At 44.1% G+C, this 25,276-nt stretch overlaps 1 protein-coding gene across 3 annotated transcripts in view; it reads right to left on the bottom strand.

Annotated features, from left to right (window-relative positions):
• LOC117355387 (ankyrin repeat domain-containing protein 29-like) overlaps window positions 1-25,276 on the bottom strand; it is a 119,195-nt gene that overhangs the window by 6,381 nt on the left and 87,538 nt on the right. For all 3 annotated transcript variants that reach the window (XM_033933872.1, XM_033933873.1, XM_033933871.1), the window contains exons 6-7: window positions 21,239-21,337; window positions 5,670-5,768 (exon numbers count right to left, since the gene is read on the bottom strand). In XM_033933872.1, the coding sequence (XP_033789763.1) occupies window positions 5,670-5,768; window positions 21,239-21,337 (198 nt within the window). The remainder of the gene's footprint in view (window positions 1-5,669; window positions 5,769-21,238; window positions 21,338-25,276) is intronic.

The raw sequence follows: 25,276 nt of genomic DNA, 5'->3' as shown, positions 1-25,276 counted from the left end.
CTAAAGGGCCTCCGAGTATGCACAGATGTAGTACAATTATGTCACTTACATCAGATGCCCTCCCAGATGTGGCCCCGATGAACTGCCTGGTTTTTCGCTATCCATCCAGACACCCATACAGTCCTCTAAAACAGTGTTTTTCAACCTTTTTACACCTATGGACCGGCAGAAATAAAAGAATTATTCTGTGGACCGGCGGTTGAAGAACACTGGGCTAAGTCATGGGCCAGATCCCGTGCATCTCTATCCAATCTCCACCCCAGATCCCACCCCCACAATAGTACTAATTGCACCTTGCACGTCCTGTGCCTCATCTGGAAGCCTTCTCTCTGACGTTGCAACGTCAGAGAGAAGGCTTCCGGTTCAGGCGCAGGATGCCCGTAGGAGCCACTGCCCGTGGCTTTGTGCACTAAGTCAGTTAGGAAGAGGGACCTGGCTCGAAGATAACGCCGCATCGATCGCACTGTGTACCGGCAGTTGAAGAACACTGTTTTGGGCCTGATGCACCTGCTGGCCCTGTGGACTGGCAGGAAATTTCTGTGGACCGGCACTGGTCCGTGGACCGGCGGTTGAAGAACACTGCTCTAAAAAGAGGTTATGTCCAGGTAAATCTGGATATCTGGTAACCCTACTTCATGTCCATTGTGATTCCATCAAGATTTTACCAGTGAAAATGTATAAACAGTATTACTTAGTGTGTTGCTGAAGCTTCCAGCCTCTCATGCATGGGGAGAAAGCAGGTTGAGAACAGACTCCCAAGATGCAAGGCAATAACTCTTGTCCAGCACATCTGAACTGTAAGTTATTTTCCTTGTTTGATTACTGCATTAAAGAAGATCTTAGTTTAAGAGTTCCGAGTGTTCTCATAGTAATGTTCTATACTCTGCTTTAAGTTACTGTCAAGTTTAATATTTTGGAACAGCACTCTATAAGGACAATTACAGAGAGTGTGGCTACTAAAATGCTCAACAGTCTTTGTTGTAGAACAGTGGTCTCAAACTCGCGGCCCGGGGGCCACATACGGCCCGCCAGGTACTATTTTGAGGCCCTCGGTAAGTTTATCATAATCACAAAAGTAAAATAAAACAATTTCTTGATCATATGTCTCTTTAGCTATAAATTACAATATTATTATTAAGACTTAGCCAAAAGGAAAGATTTATAAACTATAAAGAGTTTTACCTCATGGAAAATTGTCATTTCTTTAATAAGACATTAACCATTTTTTTTTCAGAGGCCCTCCAAGTATCTAATAATCCAAAATGTGGCCCTGCAAAGGGTTTGAGTTTGAGACCACTGTTGTAGAGTATATGGAGCAAGTGTTAATGATATACATGTACACCATGGAAGAAAGCTGAGATAGGGGAGATATGGCAAAAAAAAAAACCCATTCAAATAACTACAAGATAAATGTATGAGATTCAGGCCTTTACTCAAAAGAAATTAAGCGTGAAAGAGGTTGACCCAGGAGTAATGTAAGGAAATATTTCTTTACAGAAAGAGTGGTATTGTATATGCATGGAACAGTCCCCAAGTGGAGATGGTAGTGGTGAGGATGGTATCGCAAGGTAGCAGAATGAGGTAAGCCACTGAGGCCATAACCCTTTGAATATATATCAGCAATTGGAGAGCTTGGGGGTTGGGGCTCCTCTAACCAAAAATGTATTGCACTGCCCTTTGTGGTATCTAAATTCAATGAGCCCTAGACATCAGGATAGTGTCAATGCGTTTATGCATAGTAAGGTAGGACTGACGGGCATCCGTGGTGTTCTGCTGTATGTGATGAGATTTACTTTCTCGCAATTGTTTAGCAAGCGATACCAGTTCAGCATCCCTCTGTTTCCGCTGTCGGACTGTGTAGGCTATAATACAACCCCAGAGGTAAGCTTTTGCAGCTTCCCAAAACACAGTATCAGAAACCTTTCCCCCCGAGTTGGACTGATAGTACTTGGTCCATTCCTCAATTAAGTAAGTACATAAGTTTTTTAAGGGAGAGTACAGCAGCTTTTTAAGGGAGAGGAAGGGATTGTAGAGCTTAGTAGTTGATGTCAATGGACAGAATGAATAGCCCATCTGGTCCTGTCATCATTTTCTATGTTTCTACACATAAGACGGCCATGGGCCTGGTTCTTTTCTGGAGGAGAAGCAGTATTAGTACACTCTCACAGCCTCCATGGTGAAACCCATTACCCTCTTGGGTGGGATTTCTAACTGAAAAGAAAACTTGCACCACCATGGAGGAGGAAGACAGTCTACCACAGGGACTGAACATGTGACAAACTGCTACTCAAGAGAAAGTGAATGACCAGTTATTGAAAACTGAATTGCCAGTTAATTGATCCTAGACCACCCAGGGCCTTCTCTAATGCAAACCTGGATGTTCTGACAACTTCAAATGAAATACCTTTTGTGATTATGAGCATGAAAAGAGAGGGCCAGTTCCAGGGGAAGTCAAGCAGACATTTTGTAGCTGCACATTCCCTTTTTTAATTTTATAAACAATGATCTCTGAGCCACTGGAAAGTACTTGTGGTTTACTCTAGTTTAGTTTGATACACAGCACCAGCTTTTTGGTGACTGATGTTTGTTTTAACAGATTTGCTATAGCACTCATTCAGACTGGTATTCTAAAACTCTTTCTTGGGTGAATCTCTTCATAAAGACAGTTAAATCCCAATAAAAATAAAAAATAAATGAATGACGGTATAGCATATACATTTAAAAAGGAAAGAATTCCTGTGGCAGTTGCCATGGTTACAGAACTGTGCTAAACTAGAGACATTTACCATAGTTGTTAATTATTAATAGATGATAAGGATTATAACACAAATACAATATGCATTAATCTGTCACATATTGGTTAACACTAGGGAGAGTACGTTAAATTCCCAGAGAGAGAATATACTGAATTTATTAATTTACATGTGTTTGTGTATTTGTGCAAGTTGCACAGTGCTGCCTGTTATCGGTATTGTACATGCAATGAAAAAGTTTTTTATCTACAGTGGCTGAGCAGCATCACTTGTTGAAAAGCAGTTTGCACTTAATGCTCAACTGCCATAAATCGCTACTTGGCCCAAAGTCAAACAGCTAAATGCCTAATTTGAGGTACCTAAGGGTAAGACAGCTAACTGGATCCAGATTCGCAGGACAGGTTGATCCAGTTCTGGGTTTATCCCAATGCATGGTAGGACTTATAGTCTTGCTTTTCCTAGGAAATCAGAACTGGATGAACCCTGTCCAGCAAATCTGGATCCAGTTGGCAGATGCAGAAAGCTAGTGCAGTTGGAAGTGTGTGATTGGTATGACATCTGTGTTCAATTTTCTGGGCATATAATGCAGAAAAACGGTTTGCACAGAAGCTAACCCTATGCAAACCTCTGAGTAAGATACCAGTGTACATCCCATTTAATAGATGATAATGGTACTATTAGCTATTCTTCCCCAGTGCAAAGAACTGCTGCAGAAAACTTTAAGGTGAGTACAGCATGGGAAGCAGAACACCAGGTCAGAGGAGGCATTGAAGGGTTAGCATCTGCAGCAGTCACACTAGGGTGGATCAGCTAGCAGCTCTAATTCACACTGCCTCGGGTCACCTCCACAACCTAAAAATTTCCCAATCTCCCATCGTCAACTAAAGAAGGGACCTGTTCCCTCTCCCTTGACACAACCTCCAAAAATCCTTGTTGGTCTAGTGGAACCTCCCACCCTGCACTCTCCAACTCCAGAGGTGATCCTCGGATATCCCTTGACACTCAAAAACAAACAAACAAAAAATCCTGGTAGTCTAGTGGATCCTGAAGAAGCACAGGATTCGCTTGACCATATTCGTTCAATATTGGCGTTGGTTTGATATCTTTTATGCGGTTTGTCTTATACCTTAACCACCATGGACCCCTGAGGAAGGCATGTTATCCAAAACACGGACCGTGTCGGGTCCCTTGGTTGGCTATAAGGTTGTATATGTTACTGCATTTTTTCTATTAATAAACAACGCCTGCATCTTGTACATCATCTGCCGTTTGTTTGTTGTTTTCAGTCTAGTGGATCCTATCATCCCTCAAGACCCTCCAGTCTCCTCCCCCTATCTTTAACCAGTACCTGACCCCATGCAATGCATCCTGGGTTGCATTGTACAAGTCAGTCTGTCAAATAAAGGAATTTTTCCCTTATTTGGTAATCTCTGCCCAGAGACTACCAAATAAGAGAAAAATGTCCTTCTTTGGCAGACTAACCCTGCATGGTACATTCCAGGATGCACTATACAGGTTCAGGTGTTGTCATTTTTCAAGATGGCAGTGTGGAGGCAGGAGCAAATGGGCATTGCTTCTGCCTCTGCTTAAAGGTTGGGGGGGGGGGGAATGCTTGAGAGGGAGTCTGAGATCACCAAAATACTGGGGATATTTTTTGGGGGGTGTTAGGGGAAGAGATCATGAGGAGGAGGAGGAGGAATCCACTAGACTACATTGATATTTTGGGTAGTATTGCAGAGGATAGAGGGCAGGGAGGTGACTCTTTTCACAGCAATAGGATTTTTTAAAAAAAAATTTTTTTAAATCTCCATTCCTGCCAATTTATGCCCACACACTAACAGGAAGAGAGACATTTCTTTGATCTTCCGCAGCAAATGGTGTGTGCTGTTTTTGTTTTGTTTTTTGCCTGTTCACACTTTGTAATATAGCAGTAATTTGCATGCCATTAGTTTTCTACATGGAGGAACAAAAATTGTTCAACTTGAATTAGAAACTGTGTTCTATACAATCTATACAGCTCTAACACAAGTTTCTGCATCGGCTCCTAAGTTAGGAATACATATTTCCTAAATATAGGAGCTTAAAACTTAGGAGGCTAAACTTAGGCAAATATAGTTTGTCCGATTCATCATATTATACAGGCAGAGGCTTACATTCATCTCACTTTGTTCTTTTCACACTTGCATTATTCATCTACTAGATTGAGTAATACATTTTTATTGCAGTTCCCCCTTTTAACTCTTCTTTTACATATGATGCTATTGTTATTTGGAATGATTTACCTATGCAAAAAGGACAGAAGTTAGTTATTGGAAATTTTGTAGAATGTTGAAAACATTTTTATATGATAGATTGTAAAGTTAGTATTTTTAGTTAAAGGATTGTAAGGATATGTTCCCATATAATTATTATGGTTTATTCATGATGCGTGGAACAGGCTCCCGAAAGAGGTGATGGAAACAGAGACTGTGTCTGAATTCAAGAGGGCCTGGGATAAGCACGTGCGATCTCTCGGAGAAAGAAAGAGATAATGGTTACTGCGGATGGGCAGACTAGATGGGCCATTTGGCCTTTATCTGCCGTCATGTGTCTATGTTTCTATGTCTTGAACTAAATGGTATTAGAACGATTCAGAAATCTTGTATTAGATTCGATTAGATCCCTAAATCCACCCCTGAAACCATCCACTTTGTAGGCTCCTAAATTTAGGAAACCAGTCCTAGTCTGTTTTCAGAGAGGTCAATTTAGTTTGCTAACTGCCAAAGTTGTCTGAAAATTTGTCTATGTGCATAAAATGTCAATGCTGCCAGAAGTGTGTGCTCCAACTGACTGTATTATTCATACATTTGTCTTGGCCATGCTGCCATTGGGGGGGGGGGGGAGAAGGCCACAAAACTAAAACTGCCATGTGCTCACATTCCGTGTTGCGTCCCGGTCAGCTCCATGCAGCAGCAGAACCCTCACCACCTCTTTGTGGCCCATCTGCGCCGCTATCCACAATGGAGTGGTCCCGTCCTGCAAGCAAAAAAAGCCCAGTTAGTTCTCAATTTGTTAAATACAACAAAGTCACAACAATGCTTCCAAACTTTACAGAGCGGCAGCCTGACGAGCAGATTTGTTTAGAGCAGGGGTCCGGTATTGAATTTTATGTGGTCCTCAAAACCACGGGAAGTATACACCAACACCCTTACAAATGCCATTAGCCAGAGTTTTGTTGCCTGTGAAACTGCTGAAGATTACAATGTGACAAGAATTGTTTGACAGTGTTAGCAACTGTTTGGAATTGGAAAGACAGAAGTATACTATTCTGGTAGATGTTCATTCAGTCATTGAGTTTTATTGCTGTGAATTACATGGTGCATGTGTTAATTTTCTGTGTGTGACCTACTGGGGATAATACTGACATTCATGTGGCTGTCTGTGATAAAGGTTTCCCACCCTCCTGATTTAGAGTTTATCATTGAAAACCTTTGGCATCACAGAGTACATTTCCAGCAACAGAAATAATGAATGAAATCACTGGTCACAAAGCAGATCCTTCTTGGGGCTGTGATGTTTTTCTGTGAGCAAAAGCTGCTCATGACTGGCAAAGATTTGGAGAGTTTCCATTACGGGATTCATGTTGACAGGTTGGTTAGATTTTGTATTTATACCTTGTGTTTATTATTTTAATGAAGTATGTATTAGAGAATGGCACGGGGACAAATTTTGCCCCATCCCCTAGGGAACTCATTTTCCCGTCCCTGCAAATTCTTTTCCTGTTCCTGCCGCATTCCTGCAAGGAGCTTCACACACTTTAAAATAAGTATTCGAGGCTTGTGCAGTTAAGGCACAGCTTACTGGAATGGGGCAGGGACAGGGATAGCGACAAAACTCATGGGGACAGGACGGGGAAATTGAGTTCCTGCGGGTGCAGGGACAAATTTGTTCCCGTGTCATTCTCTAGTATGTATTCTAAGATCATGTTGGATTCCTAATGCAGTCAGTCTTGCCGAAACATGGGCAGTGACGGGTTTGTCCTCCAATTTGATATATAATGTATATTATATATATACAGTGGTACCTTGGATTACAAGCATAATCCGTTCCAGGAGCATGCTCATAATCCAAAATACTCATTTATCAAAGCGAGTTCCCCCCCCCCCCCCACGAGAACCGGCATTGCTCCCCCCCGAAGGCCCCCCTTGCGATCCGGCACCCTCCCCCCATGATCCTGCCCCCCCCCCCCGACTCGATCTGGCACCCCCCCACCACGATCAGGCACCCCCCCCCCCACCGCGATTGGGCCGCTTCTTACAGTCATCTGGGCACCGGCATGTCCTGTGCTTGGTGCCGGTGCCCGAAGATCGGCCTCCTCTTCTGCTGGGCCTTGAGCATCTGCGCATGCTCAAGGCCTGCGAGTTCATGTTCTGAACATTCTGAATGTGAACTCGCAGGCCTTGAGCATGCGCAGATGCTCAAGGCCCAGCAGAAGAGGAGGCCGATCTTCGGGCACCGGCACCAAGCACAGGACATGCCGGTGCCGGTGCCTAGATAACGATAAGAAGCGGCGGGGGGAAGGGGAGGGGTGCCCGATCGAGTCGGGGGGGTGATGGATTGCGGGGGGGGGGAGGGGGCACTCATAAATCGAGCCACGCTCGGTTTCCGAGGTGCCGATTTTGCAAATATTTTGCTCATTTTGCAAAACACTCGCAAACCGGTGCACTCGTAAACCGAGGTACCACTGTATTGGACTCTAATTAAAGTTTAAGTATCAGCTTGATACCTTAGTCATCTCTGCTTTTTTAAATTTTGTTTCTATTACAACCAACGTAAGAAGAAGCCAAACATATCCTGTTGCTGAACTTTTAATACCGCTTTTAAGCCTTTTCAGATAGGTTATGAAGGAGGGGTTGTGACAGAGGAAGGTAGGAAGGAAACAAGATGAGGAGGTAGCCTAGGTAGGAAGTTATCAGTTACCATTGAGACAGGTTATTTTACTGTTAATCCGTTATTAGTAACTAGGTCTCTGCATAAAATGGGATCTGTAATTAAAATAGCACGAGTTAATGATAAAATAACCTGTCTTAATGGCAGCCCACATTGATAACTATGCCCTTTAGAAGAATGAAACACCACTTGTACGTGCACCGTTATTGCACTTGTCCAAATTATGTATTAAGACAACATGCCTCACGGTGATACTGGGTTTGTATGTGGGACTTGTTTGTATTCAGTACAACGCAGTAGACCTTGATGCCTTTTAAAAAAAAAGATCAGCAGCCTTCTGCCTGCTTCTGGAATTGTTTTACAAAAGTCACCATAAAAGCACACACCCAAAAATTTGGTGGCGTCCCACCTGCCTCCAGAGTTCTCTTACAAACGTTGCCAAAAAGCACAGGAGCATCAACACCTTCTTCCTTCTGCTGGCTACGCCTCTCTTTATACAGCCCAGCATCCTTCTGGCAGCAGCCACCGCCTTGTCCCTCTGTTTTTTCGCCTTTAGATCTTCAGACACTATCACCCCAAGGTCCCTCTCCCTGTCCGTGCATAGCAGCCTCTCACCTCCCAGCATATACGGTTCCTTCCGATTATTAATCCCCAAATGTATTACTCTGTATTTCTTTGCATTGAATTTTAGTTGCCAGATATTAGACCATTCCTCTAACCTTTGCAGATCCTATTTCATATTTTCCACTCCCTCTACTCTGTTACAAATCTTCCCCAAAAAGGCAAAGTTTTCCTTCTAACCCTTCAGCAATGTCACTCACAAACATATTGGACAGGATCGGCCCCTGCACTGAACCCTGAGGGACTCCGCTACTCACCTTTCCTTCCACTGGACCAGTGGAGAGTGCCTTTTTTGTTGTTATTTTACTGTACAGTATAGTACTCTGATGTAGAGAATGACACAGGGACAAATTTTTCCCCATTTCCGGTGGAACTCATTTTCCCATCTCAACCCTGCAAGTTATTTTCCTGTCCCTGCTCCATTCCTGCAAGCTCTGTCCTCATCTGCCCAAGCCTCAAACACTTTAAAAGCATAAGTGTTTGAGGTTCATGCGGTTAAGGCACAGCTTATAGGAATGGGACAGGGACAGGGACAGCGAAAAAACTCACAGAGACGGGATGAGGAAATTGAGTTCCTGCGGGGACGGGGACAAATTTGTCCCCGTGTCATTCTCTACTCTGATGCTGCAGCAGGGGCACACTCTGACTGCCTCCCTCAATCCCCCTATAACCTCAGGTCCAGCACATCCTACCTTAAATGCTTTCTCTGACCAGGTCTTTGGCACTGGGAGTGATTCACACAGACTGCCTGAGCCAGAGGTCTGCTCTCTGCTGTGCCCTGCCCTTGTGGAAACAGGAAGTTAGGCTAGTAGGGGGGTGGGGCACAGAAAACTTCGGGCTCAGAGAAACAGCCCGTGTAAATTGCCACCACTGCCAAAGACCTGTGTAGAGAGAGGATTTAAGTTAGGGACCATCAGAGTTGAGGCCTGGGGGAGGGGGGTTGAGCGAGAGGTGCAATGACCTCCTACTCGTCCTGTTTCTCTGATTATATTGTAAGCTCTACTGAGCAGGGACTGTCTCTTCAATGTTTGCTTTAGAAATTATAAGTAGTAGGAGTATATAGTATTTTAGAGGAGGATGGGAGGGAGAGAGGAAAAGAAAAGATGATTCTGGAAAGAAAAAAAAAATGCAGAAAAGAGATACTGGGGCCAAATCAAATGACACTCCCCCCCCCCCCCTATGCTCAGACAACAAAAAGAGAAAAATATTTTATTTGGTATTATATACAGTAGTATTTACTATATTGATTGGTATAGTACATGCGTGCAGTACAGTACGGTAGTTTGCAGACCCTATTTATCACATTTGAGTAGCTGACTATAAATATACAGTAATTACAGTACAGTTACATATGTGCATCTACAGTAATCTCTAAAACGTGCAGAACAGTACCGTACTCATAAGGATTCAAAAATGAGCAGAAAACAAGACAACTACATTTCCAGTGCAACAGGTGTAGAGATCCTGAACGCCTCAAACTGAAAGATTTTGCAGAAGGGATCAATCATTTTCTTCAGCTCCACCTCCTTCCTCACTGGGCTCTGCTGTAGCCTCTCAGTTTTTCCCTTCTACATGCTTGTGTTCAGCAGGTATCTGATCTGCTCAGAATGTGTTGTTTTTCTTACCAGATCTTAAGGCTTTCAGTCCTGCAGAGGTTCCCAGTACTTCTGGGATGGCTCTGACTGCGAGAACAGACTTTCACTAAAGAGATTTGGTGCTAGCATACTTCTCTGATCTCAGGGCAGGGCCGCCATCAGGGCAGTACCACCAGTCCTGCATTCAGGGGCCCGGAGCTGACAGGGGGCCCGGGCTCCCCCAGGGTTCTAGGCCACAGTCTAGGGGGAGGGGAGGTCCGCCCCACGTGGACAGGAGAGAGCTGGACGGGGGACCCGCGGAGTTCAATACGTCTTCTGTTCCTGCCTGCCCTGCCACTCACATATAGCCGATCGCAAGTGTTCCCCGATGTCAGCGCTGACGTCAGAGGGAGGGCTTAAGCAAAGCCTGCCCTACGACGTCAGCGCTGATGTCGGAGAATACTTCCGGTCGGCTATTTGTGCGCGGCAGGGCAGGCAGGAAACAGAAGACAAGCCTCGCGGCTTGAGCTTCGTTTTGCTGAGAAAGTTGCAAAGATGGGCTGGGAGGCAAACGTGGAACACAAAAGGGGGGAGGGAGTGCGTTTTGGACACAAGGCATGAACTTGGGAGAGAGGAAGGGAGGGAAAGAGATGCTGAGGTGGGGGAGGGAATGGGTTTTTGGACACAGAAAGCATGGACTTGGGAGAAAGGAAGGGAGGGAAAGAGATGCTGAGGTGGGGGAGGGAATGGGTTTTTGGACACAGAAGGCATGGACTTGGGAGAGAGGAAGGGAGGGAAAGAGATGCTGAGGTGGGGGAGGGAATGAGTTTTTGGACACAGAAGGCATGGACTTGGGAGAGAGGAAGGGAGGGAAAGAGATGGTTGTGTACACGGGGAATAGAAGAAAGGAGAATTTTTGGTCATAGGGAGGGAGTGAGGTACAGATAGTGGCATACCAGGGTGGGGGGGGCGGTCCGCCCCGCCACGGGTTTACGTCCCAAGGGGATGCACAGCTGGCCACCCTCCAGTGTTCTCCCTAGGCCTGCAAACTGCGGCTCTTTAGCCACTTGAGTGCCACCGCCGCCATCGGGAACAGGCCGGCGCCAAGTTCTCCCTGCTTTTCCCTGTGGGGCCGGCCAACTCTCGCCACTCTCGTCAATTCTGATGTCGGAGAGGACGTTCTGGGCCAGCCAATCGCTGCCTGGCTGGCCTAGAACGTCCTCTCCGACGTTAGAATTGACGTCGGGTGGCAAGAGTTGGTCGGCCCCGCGGGGAAGAGAAGCAGGGCGAACTCGGCGCCAGCCTGTTCCCGATGGCGGCAGTGGCAGCCTATTCCCCAGTGGCGGTGGCAGCATTTTCCCAATGGTAGTGGCATAGGGGAGGGCAGGGAGAAAGAAAGAAAGGGGAGACAGGAAGCCAGAAAGAAAGGGGGCAGGGTGAAACAAAGAAAAATGGGGCACGGAAAGAGAGAGAGAGAAAGACAGACATACAGAATGAAAGAGGGTGTGGAGAGAGAAAGAAGGGGACAGGATGAGAGAGAGAAAAACAGACATACAGAAAGAAAGGGGGTATGGAGAGAGAGAAAAAGAAAGAAGGGGCAGGGTAAAACAAAGAAAAAGTTTGGGGAGGGAATGAGGTCTGGAGGAGAGGAAGCATACAGGAGGCTGAAAGAAGGGAAGAAATATAAGAAATATTGGATGCACAGTCAGAAGAATAAAGTGCAACCAGAGACTGATGAAATTACCAAAGGTAGGAAAAATGGTTTTATTTTCAATTTAGTGATCAAAATGTGTCTGCTTTGAGAATTTATATATGCTGTCTATATTTTGCACTATGGCCCCCTTTTACTAAACTGCAATAGCGTTTTTTTAGCGCAGGGAGCCTATGAGCGTTGAGAGCAGCGTGGGGCATTCAGCGCAGCTCCCTGCGCTAAAAACCGCTATCGCGTTTTAGTAAAAAGGGAGGGGGAATATTTGTCTATTTTTGTATAGTTGTTACTGAGGTGACATTGCATAAAGTCATCTGCCTTGACCTCTTTGAAAACTCGCGGAATATAAATAATAATTAACATTTTCTCTGCGTACAGCGTGCTTTGTGTTTTAAAAATTTTATTGTTGGTAGATCATTTTGACTTGGCCACAAAGGTAAGGGGGAGGGAGGGAGGGGAACTGCTGAAAGACATCTAGTAATCCTTGAAGGCTTGACTGTGCAGGGAATTATTTTTGTAAAATCATGTTTTGTTATGTGACTGGCATTATTTAGACTTTAATTTCTATGAATGAATAGAATGAAAATGATATAAATTACTTGCTTGTTTTTATGTGCATGTGCTGAAGGAAAGTGGAGAGACAGTGAGCTGAGGACGCTGAAGGGAAATGGGGAAGAGAGAATGGGGAAAAGACGCTGATTTATAAATTGACAATTGTACAGAATATTGTTTCTTTTTTATATTCATCCATAGCTGCATGTTAATGATGTGCTCATATGCACTTATTTATCATCATAACATATACATCATCATTAACATGCAGCTGTGGATGTGTAAGGACAGGCTGAGAAGGATGGATGGGAAGGAAGGAAGGTGCACATATCAACATATCGTACATTTTTAACATGCATGATGCAGCTATAGGCAAGCAGAGGAGGATGGGATCATACAGATGTGTATGTTCAGATATGCGCTCAGATGTGTAGTTTTTTCTGATATATTTATTAAGCTTACAGTATTTATAAAAACACATTTAATACTTGTTACAAAAATATTGTGATCTACTTCTGGCCTACAAAGGTCAAAAGAAATCCTTAACTGAGATTTTACATTCAAAAGTGAATTATAGCTACTAGCACTATTATTTATTAGTTATTTATTATGCAGATATTTGTTAGTTTGTTATTAGTTTAGTATTAGACATATGTTAGTTTAGAATAGATAGGTATAGATTAGTTTAGTTTAGGTTATGTTAGGGCCCTGCTGAAAGAGTCTACCTTGACGTGGTTGCAGGCTTACAAATCTTTTGGTCAAAGAGTGCGGCGACAGAGAAAAGTATGTGTGTATTCGGCCCATGGAAGAAGGGGGGTGTCGGGGGGGGGAAGGGGTGCGTGGGGGGCCCAATAGGATTTCTCAGTAAGGGGCCCAGAAATTTCTGATGGTGGCCCTGTCTCAGGGTACCTGCCTAACCAGCCTGCTCTAATGGTTGCAACAGCTTGGGGACTGTTCCCCTCATAGTGAGGCTCATCCCAAATTTTGACCAGGGCTTGAGCACAGGCTGTGTGGCCCTGAGTCAGTCTTGAGGGCCGGAGGAAGTGTCAGCTGCATACTTTACTCACCCCACTGATGCACAAGGAGCTGTGGAGGTTGAATCCTCAGCCTACCTTTATTGAAAGTCTAGCTGGCAGCCTGAAGAAGCAAAGAAACCAAAGAAAGGGCAAGACTGATGTCCAATCAAACCAAAACAAGCTTTATTTTCTAAGTTAGATAATCTTATGATCCCAACAAAGATCCAGATTTCAGCAGTATAAACTGCCTTCTTCAGGCGACAAAACAGCTGATGATGGAATGCAAAAAGTCACATTGTAAAGTACAAAAGGTCTGACTGAATCCAACAAAGAACAGGTAATAAAATATAATGCTTCATTGTCACTCTAGAGCGAATGCTTTTAAAACAAGAAAAAGCCAAGCTTGAAGAAGCAAGAATCTGGTTTTGGTGCTTGCCTGAGGCAGAAATCTTTTCTCTATTTGAGCTGCAGTTACAGCTCAGACAGTTCTAGCAAAAGCAGGCACATGTGAGCTATGAGAGAAATCGGGGGGGGGGGGGGGGGGGGGGGGGGGGTGTGTCTTAAAATCTCTGTTTTGAAGGTTTCTAAAGGCAGATTGGGGGTCCCCCCCTTCTAAAAACGCTTTCCCTGAATTTTTATGTTTTAAATTTGCTTCCCAGAGCTGTTTTTAGCACAAAAATCGCTATCGCAATAGCCATCTTGGATATCCTGATTTGATTTATAAAGCCTCTATCTCAATTTTGCAATAACTCAGCATAGATAGGCTTAAGAGCTTAAGGCAGAGGTGTCCAGCTCGCGGGCCATATGCAGCCCCATGAAGAATTTTGTGCGGCCCCATTCGTGCTCTGGAGTTTTCCTCTGCCGCCCCCAGCTGTTTAACGTCTTGCCAGCTCCCTCCTCCGTCTTGCTACAGCTTTCACTGAAAGCCACGGGCAGCGGCTCCTAAGTGCCTCCTGTGGCTAACCTGGAAGCATTCCCTCTGATGTGACGTCAGAGAGAACGCTTCCAGATCAGCCACAGGAGGCACGTGGGAGCCGCTGCCTGCGGCTTTGAGGAAATGCTGCAAGAAGGAGAAGGGAGCAGGAAAAAGGTAAACAGCTGTGGCCCAGAAGGGAGAAAGGGAGACGGGCGTGTTAAGGGAACGCTTCCAGATCAGCCGCGGGAGGCACATGGGAGCCGCTGCCCGCGGCTTTGAGGAAACGCTGCAAGACAGAGGAGGGAGCAGGAAAAAGGTAAACACCCGTGGCCCAGAAGGGAGAAAGGGAGAAGGGTGTGAGACCTGAGAAGACTTGAGAGGGAGGGAGCACAAACTTAGGAAAAATGATGGAAGGAAGGAGGGAGGGGCATGAACTTAGGACACAGAATGAAAGGAAAGATAGAGGGGAGCATGAGCCATAAGATGGAAGAATGGAGGGAATGAGGGAAAGAGATGCAGAGGTGAGGGAGATAATAGAAAGGAAGAATTGGGTGTCTGAGAGAGGGAAAGAGATGGTACAATTGGGGAGATAAAGAAAGAGAACTGTTGGCCAGAGAGAGGAGGGACGAAGACAGAGAGAATTATTGGACATGGTGGTGGGAGAGGAGTGAGGTAGAGATGCATGGGCGCAGAGAGAAGGGGGAGAACATGCTGGGCCAATTTTTTTTTTTGGGGGGGGGGGTATTAAAAGAAGTGCCAGATGGGGCCAGAAACAGAGGACAGAGAGAGATGGTGAGCAATGGTCTGAAGGGAGAGAAGTTGGACCTGGGGTGGTATGGAGGAAGAGGGAAAGAGATACTTGAAGGGAGAACTGTTGGCAAGAGAAAGGAAGAAATGGTTGACCTGGGGAAGGGGGGCAGCCAAACAGGGTGAGAGATGGGATGGAGGGCAGTTGGGAAGAGAAAGGGAGAGAAGTTGGATTTAGAGATGAGAGGGAGGGAGAAATGTTAGGCCTGTGGATGGAAGGCAGAGGATGGAAGGCAGAGAGATGCAGCATCTTTCTTTTTTTTTCTCCATTTCATTGTTCAGCATCAAGGAGGGAGAGAAGAAGAAAAACAGAAAATAGAGGGAACAAAATGTTGGACCATGGAGATAGAGGAGGAGAGATGGAACCATGGAAGGACAGGAGGGAAGAGAGCTGGGATAAGATGATGCTAGGGGATGGAAAGAAAGGGACAGGGAATTATAACCTGACCAGTGGAGAGAGGGACAGGGAGTTATAGCCTGACCAGTAGACAGAGGGAGGGGGATTCTGAAAGTGGTGAGCCATGTGGATGAGATCAAAAGGGAATTTCTAAGTACCTATTCTTTATTTATTTATATTATTTTTATTGTATCCTTTAATGTATATTTCTCTGTAAACCTATATTACTTATAATTTTAATGCACACTATTGTCTATTTTCTGTAAACCGCTTAGAATCCTAACGGAGTTTAGCGGTATATAAGAAATAAATTACATTACATTACATTACATGACAAGATGAGTGAGAGAGCAGTGAGTACAGTGGTAGAAATGTGGTAATGGAGAGTAGATAGAAGGGAATAGGAGGCTGGGAAAGGAGTGAGATGGGAAATGGGAGAGCTATGGACTGAGAGAAGATGGAGAATTGAGAGGTAGCTGAACATTTAAAAAGAAGAAGGGTGAGAAAGAAGGCAAGATTTGAGTGGAAAGAGGCAGAAAAGAAAAAGTTAAGAAAGCTGAAAGGGAAAAATCAATACGCTGGAAATAGGCATAAGAAGGAAATGGAACGACAAAATAGGAGAAAAAAATGGACAGGAGACACTGGAAAGAGAATTAGTTGAAGATAGAGAAAAAGCAGAAAGAGAAACTGGGACCAAGATGATGGAAAAACAAAACATCCAGACAACAAGGTAGAAAAAATGGTTTTATTTTGAATTTATTAACTGGAATATGTTAGCTTTGGGATATGTGCATCACAATTATTTTTGTATTCAGTGGTGTAGTCATATACAGCTGATTTGGGGAAGGGACTGGTGCCCAAAATTAGTGGATGGGCACCAAAGTTTCTCCCCGCCTGAGTGCAATTTATAAATACTTGAGTTAGTGGGGATTCCCAAGCCCTGCCAACTGAAGACATCTTCCTCCAGTCTGGCAACTCAAACTCTCCAAGCTTTGCAGCCAATGGCAATATCCTCAAGCTGCCACTTCTTTCATGCATACATGAAAGCCAAGGGGGGAAGGAGGCAGCTCTGCAATATTGCTGCCAGCTGTAGAACTTGGGAAGTTGGAGGGGGAGGAGGTAGCCGTCAGTTGGTGAGGCTTGGGGATCCCTACTAGCTACAGCAGGGGAGATTTTCATTTTGAGGGAGTCTAAGCTCAAAGTGGGAGGCCCAAAAAGCAGTAATATTTACCCTGATTAAGCAATCCTCCATGTGCGCTGCTGACAGCTGATTCAGCATCTCCGCTCTGATGAGGCTCATCTCTGAAGAAGCTCACCGTAGCTGTAATAGAAGTGAATGGGAGAACCAGGAGCATGCATCCCTACTCATCAGAGTGGGGATGCGGAAGCCTGTGGCTGCTCCCACTGTCAGCGGTGTACGTGGAGGATCACTCAGTCAGGGTAAGTATTACTGCTTTTTGGGTTCCTCTCCACAGTGTCCCTTTAATGAAGGTTTATTATTAGATATATACATCTTCTATATTAGTGATTGCAGATTTGGAACCTGCTCAACCTTTTTTTTACTCATCGGCTAGTGCTAATGTTTGTGCAGCCCCAGAAAATTTTTTTTTCGGCCAATGCGGTCCAGGGAAGCCAAAAGGTTGGACACCCCTGGCTTAAGGCATCTTCAGTCTTCTGGATCCCACCTTACAGCAGCATCCAAGAAGTATCTGCCAGGTCGATAGCCCGCTCCCCACGAATATGGGGGGAGGCTATCACAATTTTGGGAGGCTTGGGCAGAGATTTACTCAGATCAATGGATGTTGGACATAATTTGAGTAGGTTACAAGCTTGGGTTCTTTTATCCTCTGCAAGATTTATTTTTGGATTCACTGGCCAGACAACCAGAGAAGGCACTCAGGGTCTGAGCAACAATAAGGGTCTGAGCAATAATAAAACGACTCTTAGTTATTCAAGCCATAGAGCCATTACCAGTGGAGAATCAGGCTTAGGCAGATACTCCATATATTTTATCGTGACCAAAAGAGATTCAGAGGGCTGAAGACCAATACTGGATCTAAAGTCAGTCAACACAACTTTAAAAGTGCTGCACTTCCACATGGAGACTGTAAGATTTGTCATTGCTACTAGAACGCTCATTTTCGAATGAGCAATCTCTACACCTGTCTTAATATTAAAACATAAATAGAAAAAAAGGATAATTTATATGTTACTTGCTTTAAGAAGTTCTTTTGCGCATTAGTGTCCAGCTTCCATTTTGTAATTTTAATATAACACTTCTGTTAACCCGCTCTTTTTTATCATTTAGATAATACCCTTTTAAACATCAAACTCATCCCTGAATCCCTATAAATGGAGGTTGAAGTATCATAAAAACTGCATTGTTCTCAGTAAAGAGACCTCTTATAACTTAGATGTTATTTCAAGTCTTCATCCTAAATGCATGTAGTATAATCATCTACTTCAAAACCTCCTTCCTAACCTCAAATCTTTATTTAAATAATTTTTAATAATAGCCCTCCAATGTTGGTATTGGCTGGCAAGCCATCAAGATAAGTGTTGCTGTTTCTCTATAAAATATATTGATGAATTAACTTTAGATTTTGACACCATCATGAATAGTAACTAGAAAAATTATACTCAGACAGTTTTTTTAAAAAAATTATTAAAAAGTATTTAAATACAGATTTGAGGTTAGGAAGGAGGTTTTGAAGTAGATGATTATACTACATGCATTCAGGATGAAGACTTGAAATAACATCCAAGTTATAAGAGGTCTCTTTACTGAGAACAATGCAGTTTTTATGATACTTCAACCTTCATTTATAGGGATTCACGGGTGAATTTGTTGTTTAAAAGGGTATTATCTAAATGATAATAAAGAGCGGGTTAACAGAAGTGTCCCGTTTTCAGGGGCCTGCTGAAGAAACAAGTAGTGTAGCGAATACAGCCCCCTCCCCCCAGTACCATTTTTAAAATCCTGGTGGCTGCCTCCTGTCCTGATGTCTTCCGGCAGAGCGGCGCGCCTGCCTGGTCCAATGCTGCTCGCTGAATGGCTGCCGTCAGTTCTCGCGAGTCCCACGAGAACTGACAGCAGCCATTCAGTGAGTGGCATGGAACCAGGCAGGCACGCGAAAATCTCGCACCTGCCTTGTGCGCCGCTCTGCCGCTGCTGGAAGACATCAGGACAGGAGGCAGCTGCTGGAATTTTAAAAAGGTACCAGGGGGGTGTCCTGTCCCGTTTTGAGGAAAAAAATAAATGGTCACATTACTCAGGTCTCATGCTTTCTTTTTCTGGGTCCCCAGTATGATGCTTGGTTGGAGGGAGCAGGTATGTGTTTTATTGCTAAGAATATTGAGACGCCGGTATTCATTTCTCCTCTTGTCAGCAGAGGGCCCTCTGAGACGGTTTTTATGGTGTACTAGGCTTGATTCCTCAGCATGGAAATGATTTGCAGCAGCTAAAGTCAAAGCTCTCTCAATGAAGGCTCAGGGGGCCCAGATGATCCACGGCTAGTAGTGTAATCTTGGCAGCTCATGCTTAATGTCTGAAGATTTGTGTTCAGCATGACATGTTAAAAGGACTGGCCTGCTAAATCTCTGAATGTAAGCAGAGTAATAACTTTAATAATAATAACTTTATTTTATCTATACCACAATACCACAAATAGTTCAATAAGGTTTACAGAACAATAGACTATATACAGACAGCGATATTACAAAAGGTTTCTAGATGCACATAGAAACATCTTTCACTCCTAGATTTCCCAGAGATCAGTGCAAATTTTTCAGCAACCAGTGAAAACTAAGCTCCAGCACTTTTTCCTGTAGCAGTAAGGATTTGATTGCTCCTTTAAGTTTTTAAAAGCATTACCCTGTTATTAGAAGGCAATCATATACGTATCATTTGCCTCTAGTCTATACCTTGGAAGCAGCCATGCTAGGTTTACCAGACATCTGGATTTACCCGAACATTTTAGAGGACTGTCCAGGAGTCCAGATGGCTTTTCAAAACACGACACTTTGTCTGGGTTTGGAAAAGCTTTGAGCTTGGGGGCGTGTCGGTAGGGCGTGTCAGTTCCCTGAAATCCTTCTTATATAAAGATGCCTTTGATGTCTAAGATCACTGCTCGACTTTTTCTAAAGGATAAAAGAGGCCATGGTTCTTTTCCCCTTTAATCCTAATTGTACTTCCCCATATATGTTCCTTTCCTATAACTAATGTAGTTCTACCCCAGTTCCTTTTGTATCAAGTCCTTATCTGACTCTGTCTGAATTTTAAGATGTAATATAATGACTGAGTTTTATCATGTACATCGCTTAGAAGTTTTTATAGGCGATATTATCAAATTTTAAATAAACTTGAAACCTGACGTAACATGCATGCATGCATGACTTGGGTGAAACAGGGGCTGGGTGTACCTGTAGGCAGAGCCACATGTCCTGAATCAATCAACATCATTGTTTCTGACTCTTTTCATTCATCGGCAGCAGTACAATGGCTAATGTACCTATAGAGACTTCAACTTATCACCTTCTAAGATACTAACAGGGCTAACACAACATGGTGAGCTTGGCAGAAGGGGTGCCAACCTTTGGTAAGCCATGTTTACCTGATGCACCAGCTACTTTCCACTCCCTCTACAGGTCCAGTATCTTTTCAGTTGCCCTCTCCCTATGTCTCCTCCCTGGTGTTGTGCAGTCCAACATCTGTCTCTCCCTCCTTGACCCCACTTCCCCCAACTTGCTGCGCCGTCCAATTACTTTTTTTCTGTTGGCCCCGAGTCCAGCGTGTCCCCTCAGAGCCTCTTTTGCTCTCCATGCCCACCCACACCTCTTCCCGCTGCAGCCTGGCACCTCTTGCTCTCCCTTTCCTTACTGCTTCCTACATCTGATTCCTCTGTATTGTGGCAGCAAAGTAAGCAGGCTGCTTTGGCCTTTCACCATCCCTGGGGGTCTTCCATCAACTGGGTCCCACCCTCAAGGAAATATAAAATTTCTTCAGGGGGAGGGGGACAGGATGTGGCCAATGGAAAACCCCCAGGGTTGGCTGAAGCAGCCTACTTACTTCACTGTCAAGATGCAGAAGAATCAGATGCAGGAAGCAGTGAAGGAAAAGGAGAATGATAGGTGCCAGGCTGCAGGGGTTGCTGGCTTGTAGCAGCAACCAAAATATCAATATGTACAGGAGAGACTTCCAACCTATGTGCTCATAGCTTGAGAAGACCCTGCTGGTCTGGCAATGGGATGTATGCATCAGAGGGTGTGGGACCAGCAAAGCCTTCACAAGCTGCAAGCACATCATGGGCTAGAAAGCTCTCCTGCACATTTTGGTATTCTGGTTACTGCTGTGAGCTGGTGGACCTGGAAACATGGCAGTGGGAGGCTGTGGAAGCGGGAGCAGCAACAGCAGAAGGGAGGGAAGTAAGTAAGTTTGAGACAGAATGCTAAATGGGTGGCTGTGAGGGAATGAAGAAAATAAGGGAAATGTTGGACTGAGGGGAGGGGAGCGAGAGTGGGTCATGTTGGATGGATGGGAGAGGCAGAGTACAGAAAAGAAAAGAAAGGAGAGATAACTTTGGGAAGAATGGAGAGAAGAGAAAAACAGGAGATGCTGCACGGTGGGCAGGGCAGGGGCCATCGATATAGGTTGCAGGGGGGGTGGGGGTGGCGCCTGAAACACTATCATTGGCCCTGGCTACTGAATAACCATCTTGCCTTAAGAAGCTTAAACCACAGAGCGGTTTCAGGCTGTTTGCATTGTACATATTGACAGTAGAGAGCTCACAGAGAACATAAAAATCTAAGAAATAGAAGTCAGAGTTTATGCAGACATAGCAGAGTAGGGTTGGGAAGGCACATAAGGCTGACTAGCTCCCTGTGGTATGTGAAATCAGGAACTGGTATCCTTATGATACAGTACCAGGAACGCCCAGCTAAATATTTTTAAAGTGCCAATCATTACCTGCCTTGGCTGGTTGGCTTTTGCTCCAGAAGAGAGTAATAACCGAATAACATCCACATAACCTCCTTGAGCTGCTAGGAAGAGAGAAGTGGCCCCATCCTGGTTTGAGACAGAGAGAGATCATGGTTTAAACAAATCTAAATCTTCATCAAGAGCTGGAAAACAACAACAGTGGGTTAAAATGCTTATTTTACACAGGATATCATTCACCCATTGGATTACTTCTCATTTCCTGTTTCTAACTTATTGATGAAGGAACATTTGAAATTGAGCCCTGAGCTGATGCTGGGACCATTTTGATCCATTTGGAAGCACCTTCCCATGTTCACTTGGCTGAATCTGAGATGGGGGAGGTCAGGGCAGTGGAATAATTTTGTTGGTTGTAGAAGCCAAATTAACCAATCTCAGTCCCCGCCTCCAGGATCTGTTCAGGGCCAGTCTTAACTATTGTGGGGCCTTGTGCATACCAGTCTAGTAGGAGAAGATGTTGGGTTTAAAAAAAAAAATTTTTTTTGTTTAGTTTTTGAGATTTCAAATAAAGACAAATCAAACAAAACTTGTACAGAAAACTGATTCAAAGAAGCACAGTTCTATCATAGGAAACCTATTTAATTCAAGTCCACTATAATTAGGAGTTCTAATTTTCATAACAGGAGAATAAAGCAGTGAGACCAGCGCTGGATTGTTCTATCTCTGTGCATCTTCTGCCTGGAAGCAATGAGTCAGGGCTGCAGCAGCTGGAAAGCCCAAGTGATATCTGTCCTGTCTGGACTTTTGCCGTTGGGATTATTTAAAATATGCTGAGGCAACAGAGCAGCTTCAGGAAATTGGACTTCTGCCAGACTTATTTGATTTTTTTTTTCTTCCAGTTTATGAATTATTTAAAATTTTATTCCATTGGTTTACCCCTCTTCTTTTTATTTTATCAACTGAATTCTATTGTTTAACGGTTCCTCCCTTCTATTCCTTTTTACATATTACTTTAATGCATTTAGATATCATTTACATAGATGGTACTCCTATCTGTAAAGTTAGGAATTTCTATGAAATATTCTACATGCTTCTCTCCTCTCCACTCCTTCCTGCCCTCCATAGTCCTCCCTACCCTCTTCTAACCCCTTCCTCTGTAATGTCGCCTAGAGCTTGTATAGATATGTGTGACGCACAAATGGAAGAAATAAATAAAGGAAAAATATTAATTAACTAATAACCCCCCCTTTTTTTTTTTTTTTTTTAACTAAGTAGCGGTAGAGGTTTCTAACAGCCTGGAGCACTAAATGCTCCGATGCTCATAGGAATTCTATGAGCGAGGGAGCAGCGTCAGAGCATTTAGTGCTCTAGGCCATGGTAGAAACCTCTACTGCAGCTTAGTAAAAGGGAGGGGGACGGGGTAAAAAAGGATCCAGGTATGTGGACAGAATATTTTTAAAATTTCCCCATTACTGTAACCCACCAATCTGGAAAGGCAATATCAGAGATCCCCTAGTAGCCAAAAAAGATGACATGTGCATAGGTTCCCAGAAAGACATATTTCAATACAGACTAATCACAACACATTTACAGGTAGCAAAATTTTCCCTAAATCAGCTATAGCAAGCCAGAGTATCTAAGGAAACCTTAGCAGGTACGGTTGCTAACTTTTCGACAGAGAAAAAAACACAACTTGCCCTTCCCTTGCCCTGTCCCAAGTCCCTTGCCTCGCCTGCTTTTGCATCCTTCCCTCACTCTACCCCTTCACAACCAAATGTCCACACTAGGGCTGTCATCTCAGAAGAAATAATTGACACATATATGTACATTCCATGATTGTTTCACAAACCCCGTCTGATATTATGACAAACTAAAATTAAATTAAAGTTTTGAATCTACTACTACTATTTATCATTTCTATAGCGCTGAAGGGTGTATGCAGCACTATATATTTAATATTCAATAGACGGTCCCTGATCAAAAGAGCTTATAATCTAATTTGGACTGACAGGACATTTCGAGGTTGAAGAGTTTCTGGCAAAAGGAATAATACAATGAGTATAAGTTTCTGACAGTGATTGGGAGTTTAGAGTTAAAAACAGCTTTAAAAGAGTGGGCTTTTAATTTGGAGTTGAGTACTGCTAGAGACAGAGCATGATGTATTGACTCTGGCAGCTTGTCCCAGGCATATGGCGCAGCAAGAAAGAAGGGATGGAGTTTGTGGTGGAGGAGAAGGGTACAGATAAGAGTGACTTAACAGGGGAGGGGGGAGCATAGGGTGTGATAAGTATGGAGAGATTTTGAGGGGCTATAGAGTGAATGCACTTGTAAGTCAGTAAGATGAGTTTGAACTGGGGAGCCAAAGACTTGAGGAGTGGGGTAATGTGAGCATGGCGGATCTCATGGAATATGAGCTGTATTCAGAAGCAAATGGGGAGCCAATGACTTGAGGAGAGGGGTAGTGTGAGCATGGCGGCTCTCACGGAATATGAGTTGTACAGCAGCATTTTGAACAGATTCAAAGGGAGAGAGACGGATGAGCGGGAGACCTGAGAGAAGTATGTTACAGTAGTCTATGTGAGAGGTGATGAGAGCATGGATAAGGGTTTTGGTAGAGTGCTTGGAGAGGAGAGGTTGGATTTTGGTAATATTAAAGAGGAAGAAGCAACAAGTTTTAGCGATTTATTGGATCTGAGTGGAGAAGGAGAGAGAGGAGTCAAAGATTACCCTGAGGTTGCGAGCAAATAAGACAGGGAGGATTATTATCCACAGAAATAGAGAACGGCGGCTTTTTTTGTTGTTGTTGTTGTTGCTGCAGCAAAGCTTACTCTGGCACAGTATTGGGAGCACACAGAGTCTGTCATTTGAGGTGGTGTATGCTAAATTAGATGATATTTGCTTGATGTCAAAGTCAACAGCCTTTTAAAATGGACATTTTGTTTCTTTCCATAAAGTATAGAAACATAGAAACATAGAATATGACGGCAGAAAAGGGCTGTAGCCCATCAAGTCTGCCCACGCTAATGACCCACCCCCAGACTTCACCCGGCTAGAGATCCCACATACATATCCCATTTCTTTTTGAAATCGAGCACGCTGCTGGCGTTAATCACCTGCAATGGAAGTTCATTCCAATGATCGACTACCCTTTCGGTGAAGAAATACTTCCTGGTGTCGCCATGAAATTGCCCACCTTTGATTTTCAGCGGATGACCTCTTGTGGTTGAAGGTCCTTTAAGAAAGAAGATATCATCTTCCACCTCGATATGGCCCGTGATATATTTAAAAGTCTCCATCATGTTCCCCCTCTCTCTACGTTCCTCGAGCGAGTATAATTGCAGTTTATTCAGTCTTTCCTCATATGGGAGGTTCTTGAGTCCCGAGACCATCCTGGTGGTAATTCGCTGAATCGACTCGATTCTCCGCACATCTTTTTGATAATGTGGTCTCCAGAATTGAACACAATATTCAAGATGAGGTCTCACCATGGATCTGTACAGGGGCATTATGACTTCGGGCCTCCGGCTGACGAAACCTCTACAGATGCATCCCACCATTTGTCTAGCCTTGGATGCTGCTTTCTCCACCTGCTTGGCAGTTTTCATGTCTTCACTAATGATTACTCCCAAATCACGTTCTGCCCTAGTCCTAGCTAAGGTCTCACCATTCATAGTGTAAGTTCTGCATGGGTTTTTGCTGCCAAGGTGCATAACCTTACATTTTTTGGCATTAAAGCCCAGCTGCCAAGTCGAGGACCAATGTTCCAATAAGAGCAGGTCCTGCTCCATACTGTCGGGTAAGGTGCTGTTATCTACTATGTTGCATAGTTTGGCGTCGTCGGCGAATAGTGTTATTTTACCTTGAAGCCCTTGAGTCAGGTCTCTTATGTATATGTTGAAAAGGATCGGTCCCAAGACCGATCCCTGTGGCACTCCACTGGTCACCTCCGATGTATTGGAGGGGGAACCGTTAACCACCACCCTCTGGATTCTACCGCTTAACCAATCATTGACCCATGTCGTCAATATCACTCCCAATCCCATCGAAGTCATCTTGCTCAACAATCTG

The sequence above is a fragment of the Geotrypetes seraphini genome, chromosome 2, assembly GCF_902459505.1.
Source record: "Geotrypetes seraphini chromosome 2, aGeoSer1.1, whole genome shotgun sequence".
Classification (NCBI taxonomy): domain Eukaryota; kingdom Metazoa; phylum Chordata; class Amphibia; order Gymnophiona; family Dermophiidae; genus Geotrypetes; species Geotrypetes seraphini.
This window is presented reverse-complemented; position numbering and strand designations above follow the sequence as displayed.